This window comes from Tetrao urogallus, assembly GCF_951394365.1.
Source record: "Tetrao urogallus genome assembly, chromosome: 9".
In the NCBI taxonomy this organism is placed as follows: Eukaryota; Metazoa; Chordata; class Aves; order Galliformes; family Phasianidae; genus Tetrao; species Tetrao urogallus.
In genome coordinates this window covers 12,118,979-12,133,555 of record NC_136822.1, presented here as the reverse complement: position 1 = coordinate 12,133,555, position 14,577 = coordinate 12,118,979, and the positions used below count along the sequence as shown (strand labels likewise).

Below are 14,577 nucleotides of genomic sequence, written 5' to 3'. Positions count from 1 at the left end.
GACGCTGTTGAATTAAAAAGCTTACCTTGTCAAGTTTCAGTTCCAGTTCTGTCACATCTCCTTCTACTTCTTCTAAAGCTGCCCTGCATGGTTAAAAATGTTTCCATGTAAAACTTGATTGAAAAAAAAAAAAAAAAAAAAAAAAGAAATACTCTGGGAGGTGGGGGAAGGGATAAGGACACATCCATTTAACCCATTTATTGGCATTGCAGCTTCACTGAAATCTGTGCTGTCTTACACCTGAAACTTAAAAGACCAACCGAAAATGCAGGGAAAGAAAAGACAGTAAGAAAAGGGAAAAATCACATTACCAGAAAATAATACCAGTAATAAGTCAGATAGCTTAGTAAGAATGGCTTGAGATCCTATTGTGTCATACCTTTATGATTGCCACATCTAAATGTTTCCTCTACTGCTGGACAGCCAGTGGCCCATTATAAAAATAACACAGGAAAGAAACTAACTCTGAGTGAAATTCTGTAATCCTTTAGTGATGCTCCTGGTGCCAACAGTCCTCTCATCCCTTTTTCTGCAGAACTACAGCAATAGGAGCATAAAAAATACCACTCTTACTATCAGCTGGCCTTACAGTACAGCTCACGACAGTTACAGCCCTTGCCTCTAAGTCGAGGCTGATCCCATCTTCTGGGCCAGTCAAATTCCAGCTTCCACCAAATGCTGCATTCATAAAGCATTTCTAAACAGTAACTTTTTTTAGTTTGAAGGCCGAATTTTCCTTTGACACCCCCTCCCTTACTGCTACCTGGATAAAAACCAACCGGAGACCGAGAAAGGAGGGCGCTTTGCTCAGAGTTCATGAGGTAAGTTTCATCAGGCTCTACTGCCTTGAGGATTTGCATGTATTCATTTCTGGCAACGAGTGCTACACAACAAAAGCTACCCAGTGGGGCTGTGCTCTCGAGTTACAGAACACTCGGTAGGAACAGCTGTATTCCCAGCCCTTGTCCCATCCCGGGGCAGCTCGCTCTGTCAGCTTCTCCCCCCTAGCAGCCCACAGAGGCACACTGCTCACCCACTGCAGCGAGTCCTGGGGAAAGCATGAGGGAACAGCAAGCTTTCTGCATTGGTTTTTGGAAAACTGGATTGGATGAATCTCACATTTCAGCCGCCATCCCCTCTGCTCCCCCCAAAAACCTCCTCCTGGAAAAAGTGAGACGGGCAGAGAGCTACAATTCGGAGCAGGAATTCCTTCAGCCAGCTTTCAACTGAGGAGAGAGCACACGGGACCACAGCTTTACTGTCTCTTCTTGCTAATTCCATTCCAGTTCACATGAGTTCAAGCCAAGAATTAAGAAAAATTAAAAAACTGGCTCAGCCCCAAACTAAGGGAAAGCAATTTTATTTATTTATTTTAAAAGAACAGATCTGAAAAACATAACCAGTTGCCTGCAGTGCTCCAATACTACGCATGACATTCCCAGCCCTTTGCAGGTCACCCCAATAGAGAATTACATTCCTGTTCAGTATCCAAAGGCATTCCCACAGTGACATCCTCCTTCTATAGCCAAGCACATTCCCCAGCAGTTACATTCTGGCTTCTGCTGTTCTCTAGCTTCACACATAAAAGGATTTGGGGGCAATTTTACTTTCTTCTCTTTCTTCCATAAACAGCTAACTTGCATTTCAGCCTACAGAACAGAATTTTGTTTCCGAAAGAACTATGGAATGGAACACAAACAAACAAGCAGAAACTTCAAGAAAGGGGAGAAAAATGATAAACATCTCAATATTTAAAATATTAGTTTGTATTAGTTTGCTTACAACCAGTGCAACCAATTTTGTTTGTCTCTCTGGCATCGACATGAAAAGCATGATTAAGTCGTTTGTTTACAGAATCGCTGCAAGATCTGATAAGAAAAATGTTTTGTGTGTGCTTAACTAGCAGGGAATTCCAGCTCCACAGGACTTAATGAGCTAAAAAGTTGGAGAGAGATTTGAGATTAAGAGGGGAGATAAGGGCAGTTAGAGCAGCAGAATGAAGACAGCACATCTGCTCAGCAATTGCAGTTGTGCTCAGGGGTGGGCGGACACACAGCCCTTCCATCACTCCGTTCCCTGCAGGTGGGACACTGCAGCCCCCAGCTCAGGCTGGCCCATCACCACAGCCACAGGACAGAGGGACAGGACAGTACACCTGGGCACGGGTCAGAGGGCTCCAGAACCCAGCTCTCCATTTCTCCCTGTTTCTCTGCACTGAACTGGCATCTTTCACCATTTCCATCACATTAAAACAAGTAGAAGAGTTACTTTCATACACACACACACTAGATTGTGAGCTTAAGAATGGAGAGCATGCCCTCCTATCAGAATAGAGATACAGACACCCAATAACACACTAATGTGAAAGTACCCATCTATCCAGACAAATTAATTTCATACTGGGTTAGGGAACACATTAAAAACCCTTTACCTGACCTGTGCTACATCAACATTATTTTTTCTTAATTTAATAGCTCATGAAGCCACAAAACACAAAGGTGCAGTTCCTTCTCTAAAACATCTGCATCAGGGATCCAAATTCACTGAAAACTGTCACGATTGAGTAAATCCCACGTCTTCAGCTGAAACAAAACCTCCAGCTATAAACACAGGAAATGGTCACGAAACAACACTGAGGACCCAGTGCCAATTGTGACAAGTACCAGGAATGCTGCTGCTTCAAAGCGGGAGCTGGGACCAGGGTTTGCGTCAGGCTAATCTTGGCCAAAAGGCTCTGGCATCAGGATTAAGGATCAGCTCTTCAAATCTGCCTCAGCATACGAACAAAAGGCAAACATCTGCAGCTGTGGGATGTTCAAACACTGCATGGCAAGCACAAAAGCAGAACAGCTGCTTAAGGGTGGGGGACAGCTCTGTAAGTGAGCAGTCTCCCGATTTCTTCATGCTCCATAAGAAGGACTCCCAGGAACGTGTTTCTCTCCACTGCTGTTCCTCCTCTCCTTGCCTCTCCTAAAACACAGGCATTTGCTAGAATACAGCTTCCTGCACAGCCACACTGCAATGCAGAAGGAATATAGGAGACAAGGGAAGGAAACTCAAAACCCAACTTGGTGGCTCTGGGCAGCAGGACAGTGTCACAGGACGGTGTCACTGGATACCTGGCTCTGCAGGTGATGAAGGACAGGCTCAGAACTGCGGGGACGGACACCAAAAACCCCAGGAACCAAAGGAAGATGACAGCTGAGCTCTGCTCCAGGAGAATCAGTCACCTGCAGGCCGTGAGCTGGAGGCACATCTTAAGGAATTAACTTAGTCCAGGTATGAACACCACGCACTGCTGAGCACAAGGCCAGCAACCCACAGACACACAAGTGCCTGCTTGGCTTGTATGACCCCTCCTTACCCTTACAGTGTAAAAGAAGGCAGTGGTCAAGGCTCATAAAGGCAGCTGTTCTTCAAATATCTGCGTGGCATCAAAGCCATGGCTAGCCTTGTGCCTTCCACTCATTCATCCCATCCACTCTATCTTGCATTTTAACACTGCATTCCTGGAAGCAAGGAGGCAGGATACTCATCATGTACCAGATGCTGAATGCAAGGCAACAAATTGGAGAAGCCAAATATGCTGTGGATGATTAATGATTATTGTTAATTCAAGAATTAATACAGCCCAGTATCACAAATTATTCAAAAGAATAACAGCCTATTAATAATTTCCCATGGGCTCCCCCCCATTTTATTGAAAGAAAGTTTAAAGCCTAAATCTTAATCTCAATATTCACCTCCTAAATGCACTTTAAGAACAGAAACACACAATAGAAAATGGTAATCAGACTGAGATTTCTGCATATCTTCATGTATAAGGGTTTGTGGTGGAAACAGCAGATTCTCACCATTATAAATCCAACAATATTAGTGCTGAAGCTTTGTCTTCACATCTTGGAAAGACACAGATCTCACAGGTCTCCTACCTGCACATATTCTGTACACAATCGTCCCCACTGCACACCTGATTTCACTGCAGATGCCATACCATTTCAACTCACTTCTACTGTGGTTCAATAGCACAAAGCTGACATGTAATACTAGCCACAAGTTGTCAATAGCTAAATCAAAGTACTTGAGAACACATTACTATATTCCCTTTTTTTATTTTTTCCACTGCAGTACTGTCACATGAGAGCAGTCAGTAAGGAAGCATTACTGCGCCCCACTGCCAGTGGAGAACAATTCTGCCTTGCATGGATGAAGATGACTGAATGTGAACCAACAAGTAAACGGAACGGTGATTAATTGCTTTTTATCCTCTTCATTGCATTTTGTTTTAAACTTTAAGGCCATTTGGAAGCCTGAAAAGCTGTAACGAGGCACAGCTCACTAACAGCAAGGCCAGAGCTGGATAAAGCTGGTTCTTAGTTGGCTAAAGGAAAAGTGATGATCATTTTAACTTCTCAATACAGCCCCATGTATACAGAAGCTATCCATGCATCCCAATGCTCTAGATGTGCACAGGAATGAACTGAAATTACCAAGCACTCATGCTACCATTTTATGATACCAAACTGAGGTTTCAACCTGTGCAGTGCCCACTGAGATTCATTCAAAGGTCACTAAGACAATGAGTCCTGATCCCAATTATCCAACTGGAACAAAATCAGCCATAGAGTTGTTTATGAATCACTGGTAACAGTGACTGCATTCTGCATTCTTAAAGACAAAGAAAATAGGAGCAAATAAGTCACTACATTTTTTCAAGAAAGAATAAGAGAGAACTTCAAAACACCTTAAGGACAACTTGAAAAGAACTCCTACTAACTGTGAAAAATGTGGCAATAGGATAAGATGCAGAAGTGCAAGATGAGGGCATGCACCTGATGGTTTCAGCAACATCTCTTCTCTGACCTCCCTGTCAGAGTCCACCATAACAGCAGAAAGGCCAGCAGACATTAATGAGAGGACAAACTGCAAGCTGCAAGTATGAGCAGTTGCACCTTGCTATCACATTTGAGAAGCTAAACAATTGTTTGCACATAGGTTTAAAAACGGCCACGCAATAATTGCTGAAGGTAAAAGTAAGGCCTGGGGAAACACGCTTCAACAGGGCTTAGTGCCACTGCACAGAGAAACGGGAGGCTTCCACCAGTTCTTTACTTCATCCCTCTGATGGCAGATCATAGAATGGTTTGGGTTGGAAGGGACCTTTAAGATCTAGCCTCAGGCTCGTCAACTGTTCCCTCCTTCCACTGTGCATTTTATTTGACCTCTTTCATCTACAACTGGATATTAGAAGGTACCTAGAATTAACTTACTCAGCAAGGTAACAAGGAATACTTCTGGTGCACTTCTGGTGAAATGGTATTAGAAAATCACAGGTTAAAAAGAAGCATGTTACACTGAGGGACAGAAGTCACACACTGACCAACAGGCCCCAAAACCATGACTAACACCAAGGATGCACACAAAAGTGGCTGAATGACTTCTGGCATGACCCACAACCATGAGTGTGGGCTGAAGAAAGCAGGCTGTAGCAGCCTGTCACTGAGCCCATTGAAGCACTGGTTTGGCACCACAAAGATTTTTCCCTGCTGGCACGGAGCCCCTCCATGCAGGACAGATGATGAATGCTCCAAGACATGCTGAGATGAGCTGCCTCAGCCACACTAGTATGCCTTGCATTATTAATTCTTCAGTCATTAGCACAAAATGTTTTATCAATAGCTCAGAAAAGCTTCACAACCTGAACCAGAATCAGAAACAATGTTCACTCTATTTCCTCTCTGAAATTTCAGGGATTTTCTATGAGCTTGCAACAAAACAGGACAAACCCCTTTAAGATGCATGCTTCACCTGATTTATTCTTTATTGCAGGACTACACATGGTTAAAGGATAATGAACCTGATGAAGTAACTGCCCAAAAGGAGGAAATTTTGTTGCACTCAAGGTACACATTACAATCTCTGTCCCAGACAGCTTTGACTGGTAACGCCAACCAGGAATGAGTCCAAAGCTTTCTAAGAGGCCTTACTATGAGATAAGGAGGCAGTTCTATCATCCCAAAATAGTAAAACAACAAAAAAGGCAGAAACAAGCTCCAGATACTGAGGGTGCTGAGCAAAAACTTCTCATTGCTAAAATCTGCAAACATCACAGGACTGCTCCCATCTTCTAAATCTCAGCAGCTCAGAGCTTTCACACAGAAGCAGCAGAAGAAATAAGGGGCTTCAGCATTGGAAGCACAGCTATGCAGAAAGGTGAGCAAAAGAAAACACAAACATTACCATTGAGCAGCCAACTGCCGAGGAGAAAAGACAGGAACAGCTCACCATCTATGTACTATTGGCCTCAAGTTCTGGAGTTCCAAGTCAGATGCTGGAATCTGACACGACTCTAAAGTCAGAAGTAATAAAGTCAGAGGAACAATAGAGGAATTAATTCCCGATTTGTGAAGGTACCCCTTATGTACCTCAGATGCAGCTAATGTAAAAGACAAGTTACCAGTGCTTGAAAAACAGAAAAAGGAAATACCACCAGGTCCCCTTGGTCTAAGTTCCTCAGTGCAAAGATGTCCAGAACTGCTCACAGCATGACTTACACACCTGCACACAACTCCTCCTGAAGATCAGAGTGCTCTGAGGTTACTGAAAGGCCATTACTTCCAGATTTCCTATAGTGTCTGTACGGGTGTTGCATTATCCTAGATTTCAGGTGAATAAGGCAATATCTGTCCCTTTCACCTTTAATTTCCCAACTAGTTTATACATAACCACTGTTAGAAAAGAACTGTCGTGTTCAAATCACCATAAGAGGCCAATGCCTTCATAACAGAGCTTATGGGGTATTAAAAGGGCAAGGAGCATTAGCTCTGTAGAATTTAGTTAAATCAGGTGGATCCTCTGTACTGAAACCAGAGGAAAGTTTTAGCTGCATTGTGCAGACAGCTCTCAGCAAGTCAAAAATACACATATTTTGCAGTGTGTTTCCTCAAAATCGAGATGTCCTGTTTAAGTCAGATGGGAGGTTGCAGCAGTTTTGCAGTAGATGAGCTCTAACCTGAAACTTTTGTTCAGCTTTTAGGTGCTGACACATACAGACCTCACACGCATACAATAACCACATTTGACATGCAAATGAGTGACTTTATTGTGGTTTTATCAGATACCATTACTTCAAAGTGATGATCTTTGTTTGCCCTTCGTGCCTCAGCATTTGCACTAAAGAAGACAATTGAATCCAATCTCAAGATGACAGAAAGCACAAGCATGAGGAGAACAAACATGCATGATGGATGGGTGCTTCCCTCAAGTTTACTGTCTTCACAGTCACAAAAGTGAGTCTCTTCATTCCTCTCATAAGTGACAACAGGCAATAGATTCGAAAAGAATAAGCATTTGGAATATTGTAAAGCAAAAACTACAAAATGCATACAGCACACCCGCAGCCTTGGAAAAGGTTTAAATACACTTTGGGTACATTTAGCTCTCTCTTCCCCCACAGCTTTCAGTCACCAGGAGATTAGAGACCCCAGGCCCTCACTCCTCCACTGAAGCTGATTGCAGGTATGCTGTTTCCCAATAAAACAGGAGTTTGCATATTCTTTATAAATGACACTTTAAAGGTTTCTCATCTCACATCACCTGTAAATATTTTCAGACAGAATCCTGCAAGATCAATATTTATAATGCAGTGGACACTCTGCAATAGTGGATGCATTCAGTCCTTCAACTGATGAATTTTCATCATTCAATTATAGAGACCGACCAAGTGGGACAGAACAAACAGGCTGACAAATTCACAGTCAGTCTCTTAAGAAGAAGGTATTCCAGGAATTTAAATGAGTACTTGTAAAAGCAATTCTACCCAAAACTGGAGAACCCACTGGAGAAGAACCCCAGAGAGAGGGTAGCCATGCATACTTCCTAAAAAGTCACCTACTCACACCACACACACATTTGGCTGCCATTTGCATCCTCAGTGACACATCAGAGACTCCACAGCCCCTTAAGCAGGTTTTATCCTCAGTGACCCTGACCATCAAGGCCAACACTCCTGGCCTGCTCTCACAGCACGCCTTACCCAACCAGAGCAGGCTATCTGCACTGACACCCAGGTTAGTCACCTAAACCTCTTTTGGAAACAATGGCGTAGAACATCATTGCCAGGGTGCAGTTCACCTTATCTTGACGTGCTTGGCTAAAACAAACCAGGAGGCACCCAAGATACACCTCTTGCTCTTCATAAGAATTCCAGGAGCATAGCTTAAGTTTTCCCTTACTAAAGCAACAGCAATGCTGAGATGAGATTCAATGCACTTTTTGCTCTTTAAGGAAATGAAGAAAGAAGGGGTCTATTTCATTCATTAATAAATTACTGAGAAAGACAGAAGCTCCAACAGCCTCACACGAGCACTACAGAGACTGTAGATACTGCCCACACTGCCAGGTGAGCACAGTGGGTCTTGAATGCCTTTTGACAGCCCCAGCTCAGATCACATGGCCCAGCACCTTTCCATCTACAGTTTATTACTCTTCCTTCTTCATCCACTCAGTTCTTATTTAGTGGTCTTACACCTAAAGCATACTAGAAAATACTATTAAAAATACAATAGGAAACAATATTGTGATGCTCAACACATTCCTTGCATTGAATTTCACCAGAAGAATCCAGCAACACGCTTCCAGAAAGTACTCTAAGCGAAAGCCAAAACCACACACAGACCACAGCTTTCTGCCCCAACACACAGCATTCTCTGCCATTGCCACTGGCTGAAGAAGGGCGATGGTGACGGGGGACCCTGGGAGACGTGGTTTGGCCAGGCACAGGGCAGTCGAGGACACTGCAGGCAGCAGGAGAGGGATGGAGAGCTCAGGCCCCCACAGGTCCCCACTGGGCAGAAAGCACAGCCCAGCTCCCAGCCGCATTCCTCAGCCCTCTGCCAGGCAGAATGGATAACACTCAAGGCCAGAAGCCACCTGGAGCAGAGGAGAAGCATGGCTCATCTCCCTTTGTGCCAGGTGGGGAGCTGGAAGCAAACTTCAATTCACAAAACGTCATTCCGAACATCACTGCACAAATGCATGTGATCTATTCAGCACTACACAAGCTGCAAGTCTTCTTCCAAATAGGTACAAGCTCACCAGTGATTGGAAATCAGGATATTTGAAAAGCACAGAAATGTTAGCGTGTTTGATATCCTTAAACAAACATCTGGCACTCAGAAAGACGGAAATCTGGAGTTCTCTGAACAGAACCTTTTTTAATTCCACAGATGGGATACATTTCACTGCATGTGGCTTCTCCAGTTTCTCTTTGCATTATATCCAGCATACGATACAAAAATACATTTTGGAGGTTTAGAAACTTCAAAATCGCATCATGCAAACGGATCGCTCGCTCCGCTTCATGTTTATGCATACAAAAATGTCAGCAGAAGTTTCTTGCAGGGACTACTGAGCACATATTACTCTCTCATAAGCAAATCAAGTGCTCTCTGCATGTGCACTGAACGCCGCTGGGCTGCATATCCTGTGCAGAGCCACATGCAACTATTTTAAATCCCCATTACTATTAATACTCTAAAAATTACTCAACGACACCTTGCTTGCACACTGCAGCATCCAGCCATGTGAATGTCAAGCAGCAAGCCTCCATCCCAGAAAAAGCCCTGCCACATCAGCAGGCACCCAGGCACCTCTGACAGGCCCCAGCTCCGCTCAGATCATCCTCTCGGGCATAAAACACCCAAAGAGAATGCTTTGCAGCCAATTATTTTCTTAGTCTATGCTGGCATTCTGTCAATTTGAAAACAGAGAGGGCACCGTTCCATAAACGAGGCAGCTCTTGCCCCTGCAGAGGAACACTTGGCAGTGTAACAGTGCATTTACCCCAGATCTGAGGCCTGGCTGCTTTTAATTTTCACAGATTGAATGCTATCCAGAAAATAACTGTTCTACTGAATATGTGAGGACTCCTCCTGAAGAGACCACGAGGCAAAGCAGCATTTAATCCGTGTTACTGCACTCCTTAAAACTGCATGCTTTATGATCACAATGACACTACCTGCTATTTGCTTTGCTCTCCACTTCATCCTTCAGCCACACAAAGGAGTGGCAACCAGTGCAGGATTTACACTGCCCCACAGGCAGCTGAGGGAAAACTACAGATATTAAAATAAACACCACAGACTGTGTGCTGCTAATCTTTATTTCCCCCCAAATCTCCCACTACAGGCAACAAACAGCAGCAAATGGAGCTGCCCGATCTGCCACCGTCCCACAGCAGCTGCCCACAGCACTACCCAAGCACAAGACTACTTCTGCAGTCACCACATCTTAACTTCTGGTCACACTTGAGCTCTTCATATACAAGTGAGTTAAAACAACAGTCTATCAGAGTTGAGTCTTCTGCTTCCTGCCCACGTAAACATAAGGCTGTGAGACACCACATTAAGTAACCACACGTCTGTATTTTTGCTCTCCCCGGCGACACCGCTGCACTCACAGCTCCTCACAGCACTACAGCAAGAACCTGACCTCTTCTGTGTATAAAGCTGACCGATGATCCTCCTGCATACACTAATGGGCTGTTACTGCCTTCACTCTAAGCTCACTTCTTTGTTTCTTTAGGGAAAAAGGCACAAACAAACAGCCACCAACCAACAACCCCACCACTGCATTCCCAGATGAGAATGCCAAACCAAAACTAAGAAAACATCTAAAGTTCCTATCAGCAATTTGGGATACGGTTAAGTAAAATCAAATGGAAAAATCTTAGTAATTATAATCAAACAAAACAGAATTACAATTACCACAGCAAAACTAACATTTGTAATACATAATTATAACGGGCACTTTAAAAATAAACCACCAAACAACAACAAAACAGAACAATTGAGATGTCCTACCTAACCCCTGCAGCCTGACTTCCAGACACAGATTTCTCCAGTCTCCATTAGGAAGGACTACAACAACTTAGCAGTAACGATTTCAGTGTGAGAGATATAGAAGAAATGTATTTGAAAAGCTGGTCTGATGAGAATTTGTTGCCCCGGATGAAAATGCTATTTGCTGGATCCCCTATTCCAGTGTACATTTTTTATATCAAATATTTTTTTTGTGCACATCTGAAAGATGCAGTCCTACCTGAAATAAACACAGATGGCTGGCAGGTAGCTGAGAGTAGAACTCACACAAGCAAAGGATGAGCAGCTGGAGGCACTGCTAAGTAACTCCAACAGGCTGTGAATAGCACCATTCTGCTGGGCTGCTGCCATTCACCGGGTATTACAATCACAAAAACAACTGCATGAGTTTGCTATTACCTGCCTTATATTTACAAAGAAGTTTTCTATTTTGAGTTACCGCATCTTTCTTACTTCCTTATTCTGCAATATTTTCCAGACTGCCCTGCCAAGTCAGTCACAACATGCTTTCCAGTCCTAACAGTGAGAGCAGAGAGCTCAGAGAGAAAATTTCTTTCAAAACTGCTCTTGGAAGAGCTAGATGGGTTATGAATCTGCTCAGCCCTTCCCTCCCATGATGGGGGAGCTGGACACCACCGCGCTCAGGGTCTGGAGGCAGCGTGCCCTGCACAGCAGCCCTGATGAGAGGCAGGCTATGCTCTGTGGCAGGCCGACGTGAGTTGAGCTCAGCAAGGCACTCTGCTCTGCTCCACACCATGTGACAGAGCACTTCCGTCACGTGGGCAACAGATGCTTGTTGACTAAACTTGGGTTATACAGTAAGAAGCAGAGAAAAATAATCCTAAATGTAGTAATCTGTAAGTGGCACAAGTGACCTATTCAGATACCCATCCTAAATCAGCCTCTCGAAGCAGGATGTGCAGTGAGCTGGTCTCCCAATAAGAGTTAAGTGATAACTTCATGCAAAAGCTACTGAATTTAGAGATTATTTCTTTCAAGCTATTGCCTTTTGAGCATTGCAAGCTCATACCTAAAAGGTACATTGATCTAGTGGCAGAAGTGATCAAATGCAACCCCAACACAAAGCTCTTGGGGCAGATTTACAGCAACTACAACAAAAATCAATGGTTTTAAGAGCTCATTCACATTCGAATGTGACACATTTATAAACATAAGATACACCAAAAACAAACTGAAGTGAATCACGCCCTTCATCCTAGAGAAGGAAAGCAATCTTGTCATCTACACACCCCATTCTTCCTGTCCTGCATGCAAGACAAGGGACTCAATCTTATCTAAAGGCAAATGAGCTGCATCAGATGCTGCTGGAGGTGAAAGCAGATCTGTATTTCTGCAGCAGGAGCAATCTGACCTCCCCAGCACCTCCCCTCTCTGTGCTGCTCTCACAGAGAGGCCCAGCCTGGCAGAACCACGCTCACCCGCAGCTTCAGTCACATCTCACCCAGGGCCCATTGAAGAGGATATGCCATAGCCACCCCTTCTCCTCAAACTGCCCATCACATATTTTCACTAAGAATGAGAATTGGCAACAGTTTCATTTACATCCTTTCATCTACCTCCTGTATCCATCATCTGTTCTGCAGCTGGGTCTCAGGAACTCAACTTTCCCCTAAGAGCACACGCTCACCAAAAGAAAAACAAAAACAGAACCTTAAAATTCAGTAACACTCACAGAGTAACAGATAAGGACTGAAAATCATCTCAAAACTTCGAACACTTCCCTGATGTATTGTAGAGACTGGAATAGACAAAAGCTTTGGTTTCTTTTAACAAGTTCTAACAATTGCATGCATCACAAGGAATAGAACTGAGCTGTTTCTATTATTTATCAAGACTGTTAACTGCCACAGCAGATCCATTCCTGCGTCACCCAACCCTACTTGTCCTTTCTAGACATTCACGTTCAAAGCAATCAAAGTGGCTGCATGCTTCATTTATCAAGAGATCTGATAATTGTAGTAGCAAGAGCTCGAAAAACTGTTCCAATAAACTCTGAAATTCTCATTGTTTGATGATAAGGAGAGCGTATTATTTCACAACACTATTTGCGTATTAAAAAGCACTCCAGGAATTCCTGCTTATACACCAGGAACTTGTCAGCACAGCTGAGATCTTGCTGCCCAAAGGCTGCTCCACGGCCCTTCCCTCAGCAACTTCTTCATCTGATGGGAAGTCACCACCATGCTGCGGGAGAACTGCAAGCACATTTCCTTGCTAACTCAGTGGTTTGTCCACACTTTGAGAAAGGGAGTCGTGGAGGAAAAGCACATGACTTCTGTGAGATTATTTTCAGAGCTTCAAAGGAAGAGTGCATTTAAAAGTAAAAGAAAAAAGGAAAAATGTGCAAAACAAATACGATTGCCAGTTTGCAAAGATGAGCTTCGACTCACAGCCTTTTCTACTGTCCTGTCAGAAATCAGTTTCTCAACCTCAAGCTCCCAAACACAAACGGATTTGGTATGACTCAGCTCACAAACAGCAACAAGCTGTCCTTGCTTCGGGTTTTTATCACTCACAGATTCCTTTATCCACTGGGAAAAAAAACACGCCTTCTCAAGACACAATACACCATGCATCCAATGTGAATCCTCACACCCATTATCCATCATTCCATCAGCCACAACTTGTGTTATTTTATATGCACCTTATGTAAACGAACCGACCTCCCTTTGATTCAAGTGACTACAGCATTCCCAATTAATAAGTCAAAGCCAACGAGAGAGCAGCACAATATTTGTGAGAAGCTTATCAAAGCAAGGAAGCTGGACATCCCCAGCTGTAGGCTGTGGCATGATTTAAGAGACTCAAGTTGTGCCCTGCCAAAAGAGGGATTTGTTGACTCACGAACTCTGATCCACCCACTTCCTTCCAGTTGTCTCCACAGCTACAGATGTCAGTATGCTGTGACAGCTCCGTGCCCTGCTCGCCTCCTGACAGGTTCATTTAACCGCTCCAACAGGTGCAGCGGTGTCAAGGAGTGGGACTGCACCCACCTGTTCAGCAGGGCCAGGAGACAGCCGCAGCTCTGCTTTGCTATGAGGAGCACAGCGTGGGGACGCTGCTCCCCGAGCAGCACCAAGGCTCCTGCTGGCCTTTCCTATATCAGCGCACACACCGAACTCACCGCAACCTCCACAGCCAGTGTGCAGGAAAGGTTTCTGAGCACTCATTAGGTGAGCCACAGGAACGCTGAGAACAACCAAAGTTATAACAGTAAATGCTAATTAATAATGAAAGATACAAGCGTTCTTCCCCACGTGAAATACCGCAGAATTGCTGCTTCATAGTTTTAAGCACGCGGCTCAAAGGTTGGAAGAACATTTTGGTGGCATCAAACAATTTCATCATAAGGTTGTCCTCAGTTTCTCCAGAGGCAGCAGCATCTGAGGCTCTCCGAAAGAGCACAAGACTGATAGAAGAGGCTTCCCACTGTTTCTCTCCTTGAAGGAAAAAGATCAAGAGCGGAGAAAGGGAGAATTGAAGGGTAAATATGATGAGAAACCAAGATAACTTGAACAAACAGCACGCTTCTGCTCACAAATCATAATCTTAATTTCCTGCTTTCTTAAGTGCGTTCTATACCTAAAAGCTATCAGTAACCAAACAGTATTACGGCCAATCAAACAGTTCCATGATTCTATCAAGTCGCTCTGCGATCGCATCGCCACCAGATGGG

General features: G+C 44.0%; 1 protein-coding gene across 2 annotated transcripts in view; it reads right to left on the bottom strand.

Annotated features, from left to right (window-relative positions):
- Positions 1 to 14,577, bottom strand: part of ACAP2 (ArfGAP with coiled-coil, ankyrin repeat and PH domains 2) — a gene marked incomplete at both ends in the record, with an annotated part of 56,303 nt that overhangs the window by 41,391 nt on the left and 335 nt on the right. For both annotated transcript variants that reach the window (XM_079539826.1, XM_079539827.1), the window contains one exon: positions 26 to 83. In XM_079539826.1, coding sequence (XP_079395952.1) covers positions 26 to 83 — 58 coding nt within the window. The remainder of the gene's footprint in view (positions 1 to 25; positions 84 to 14,577) is intronic.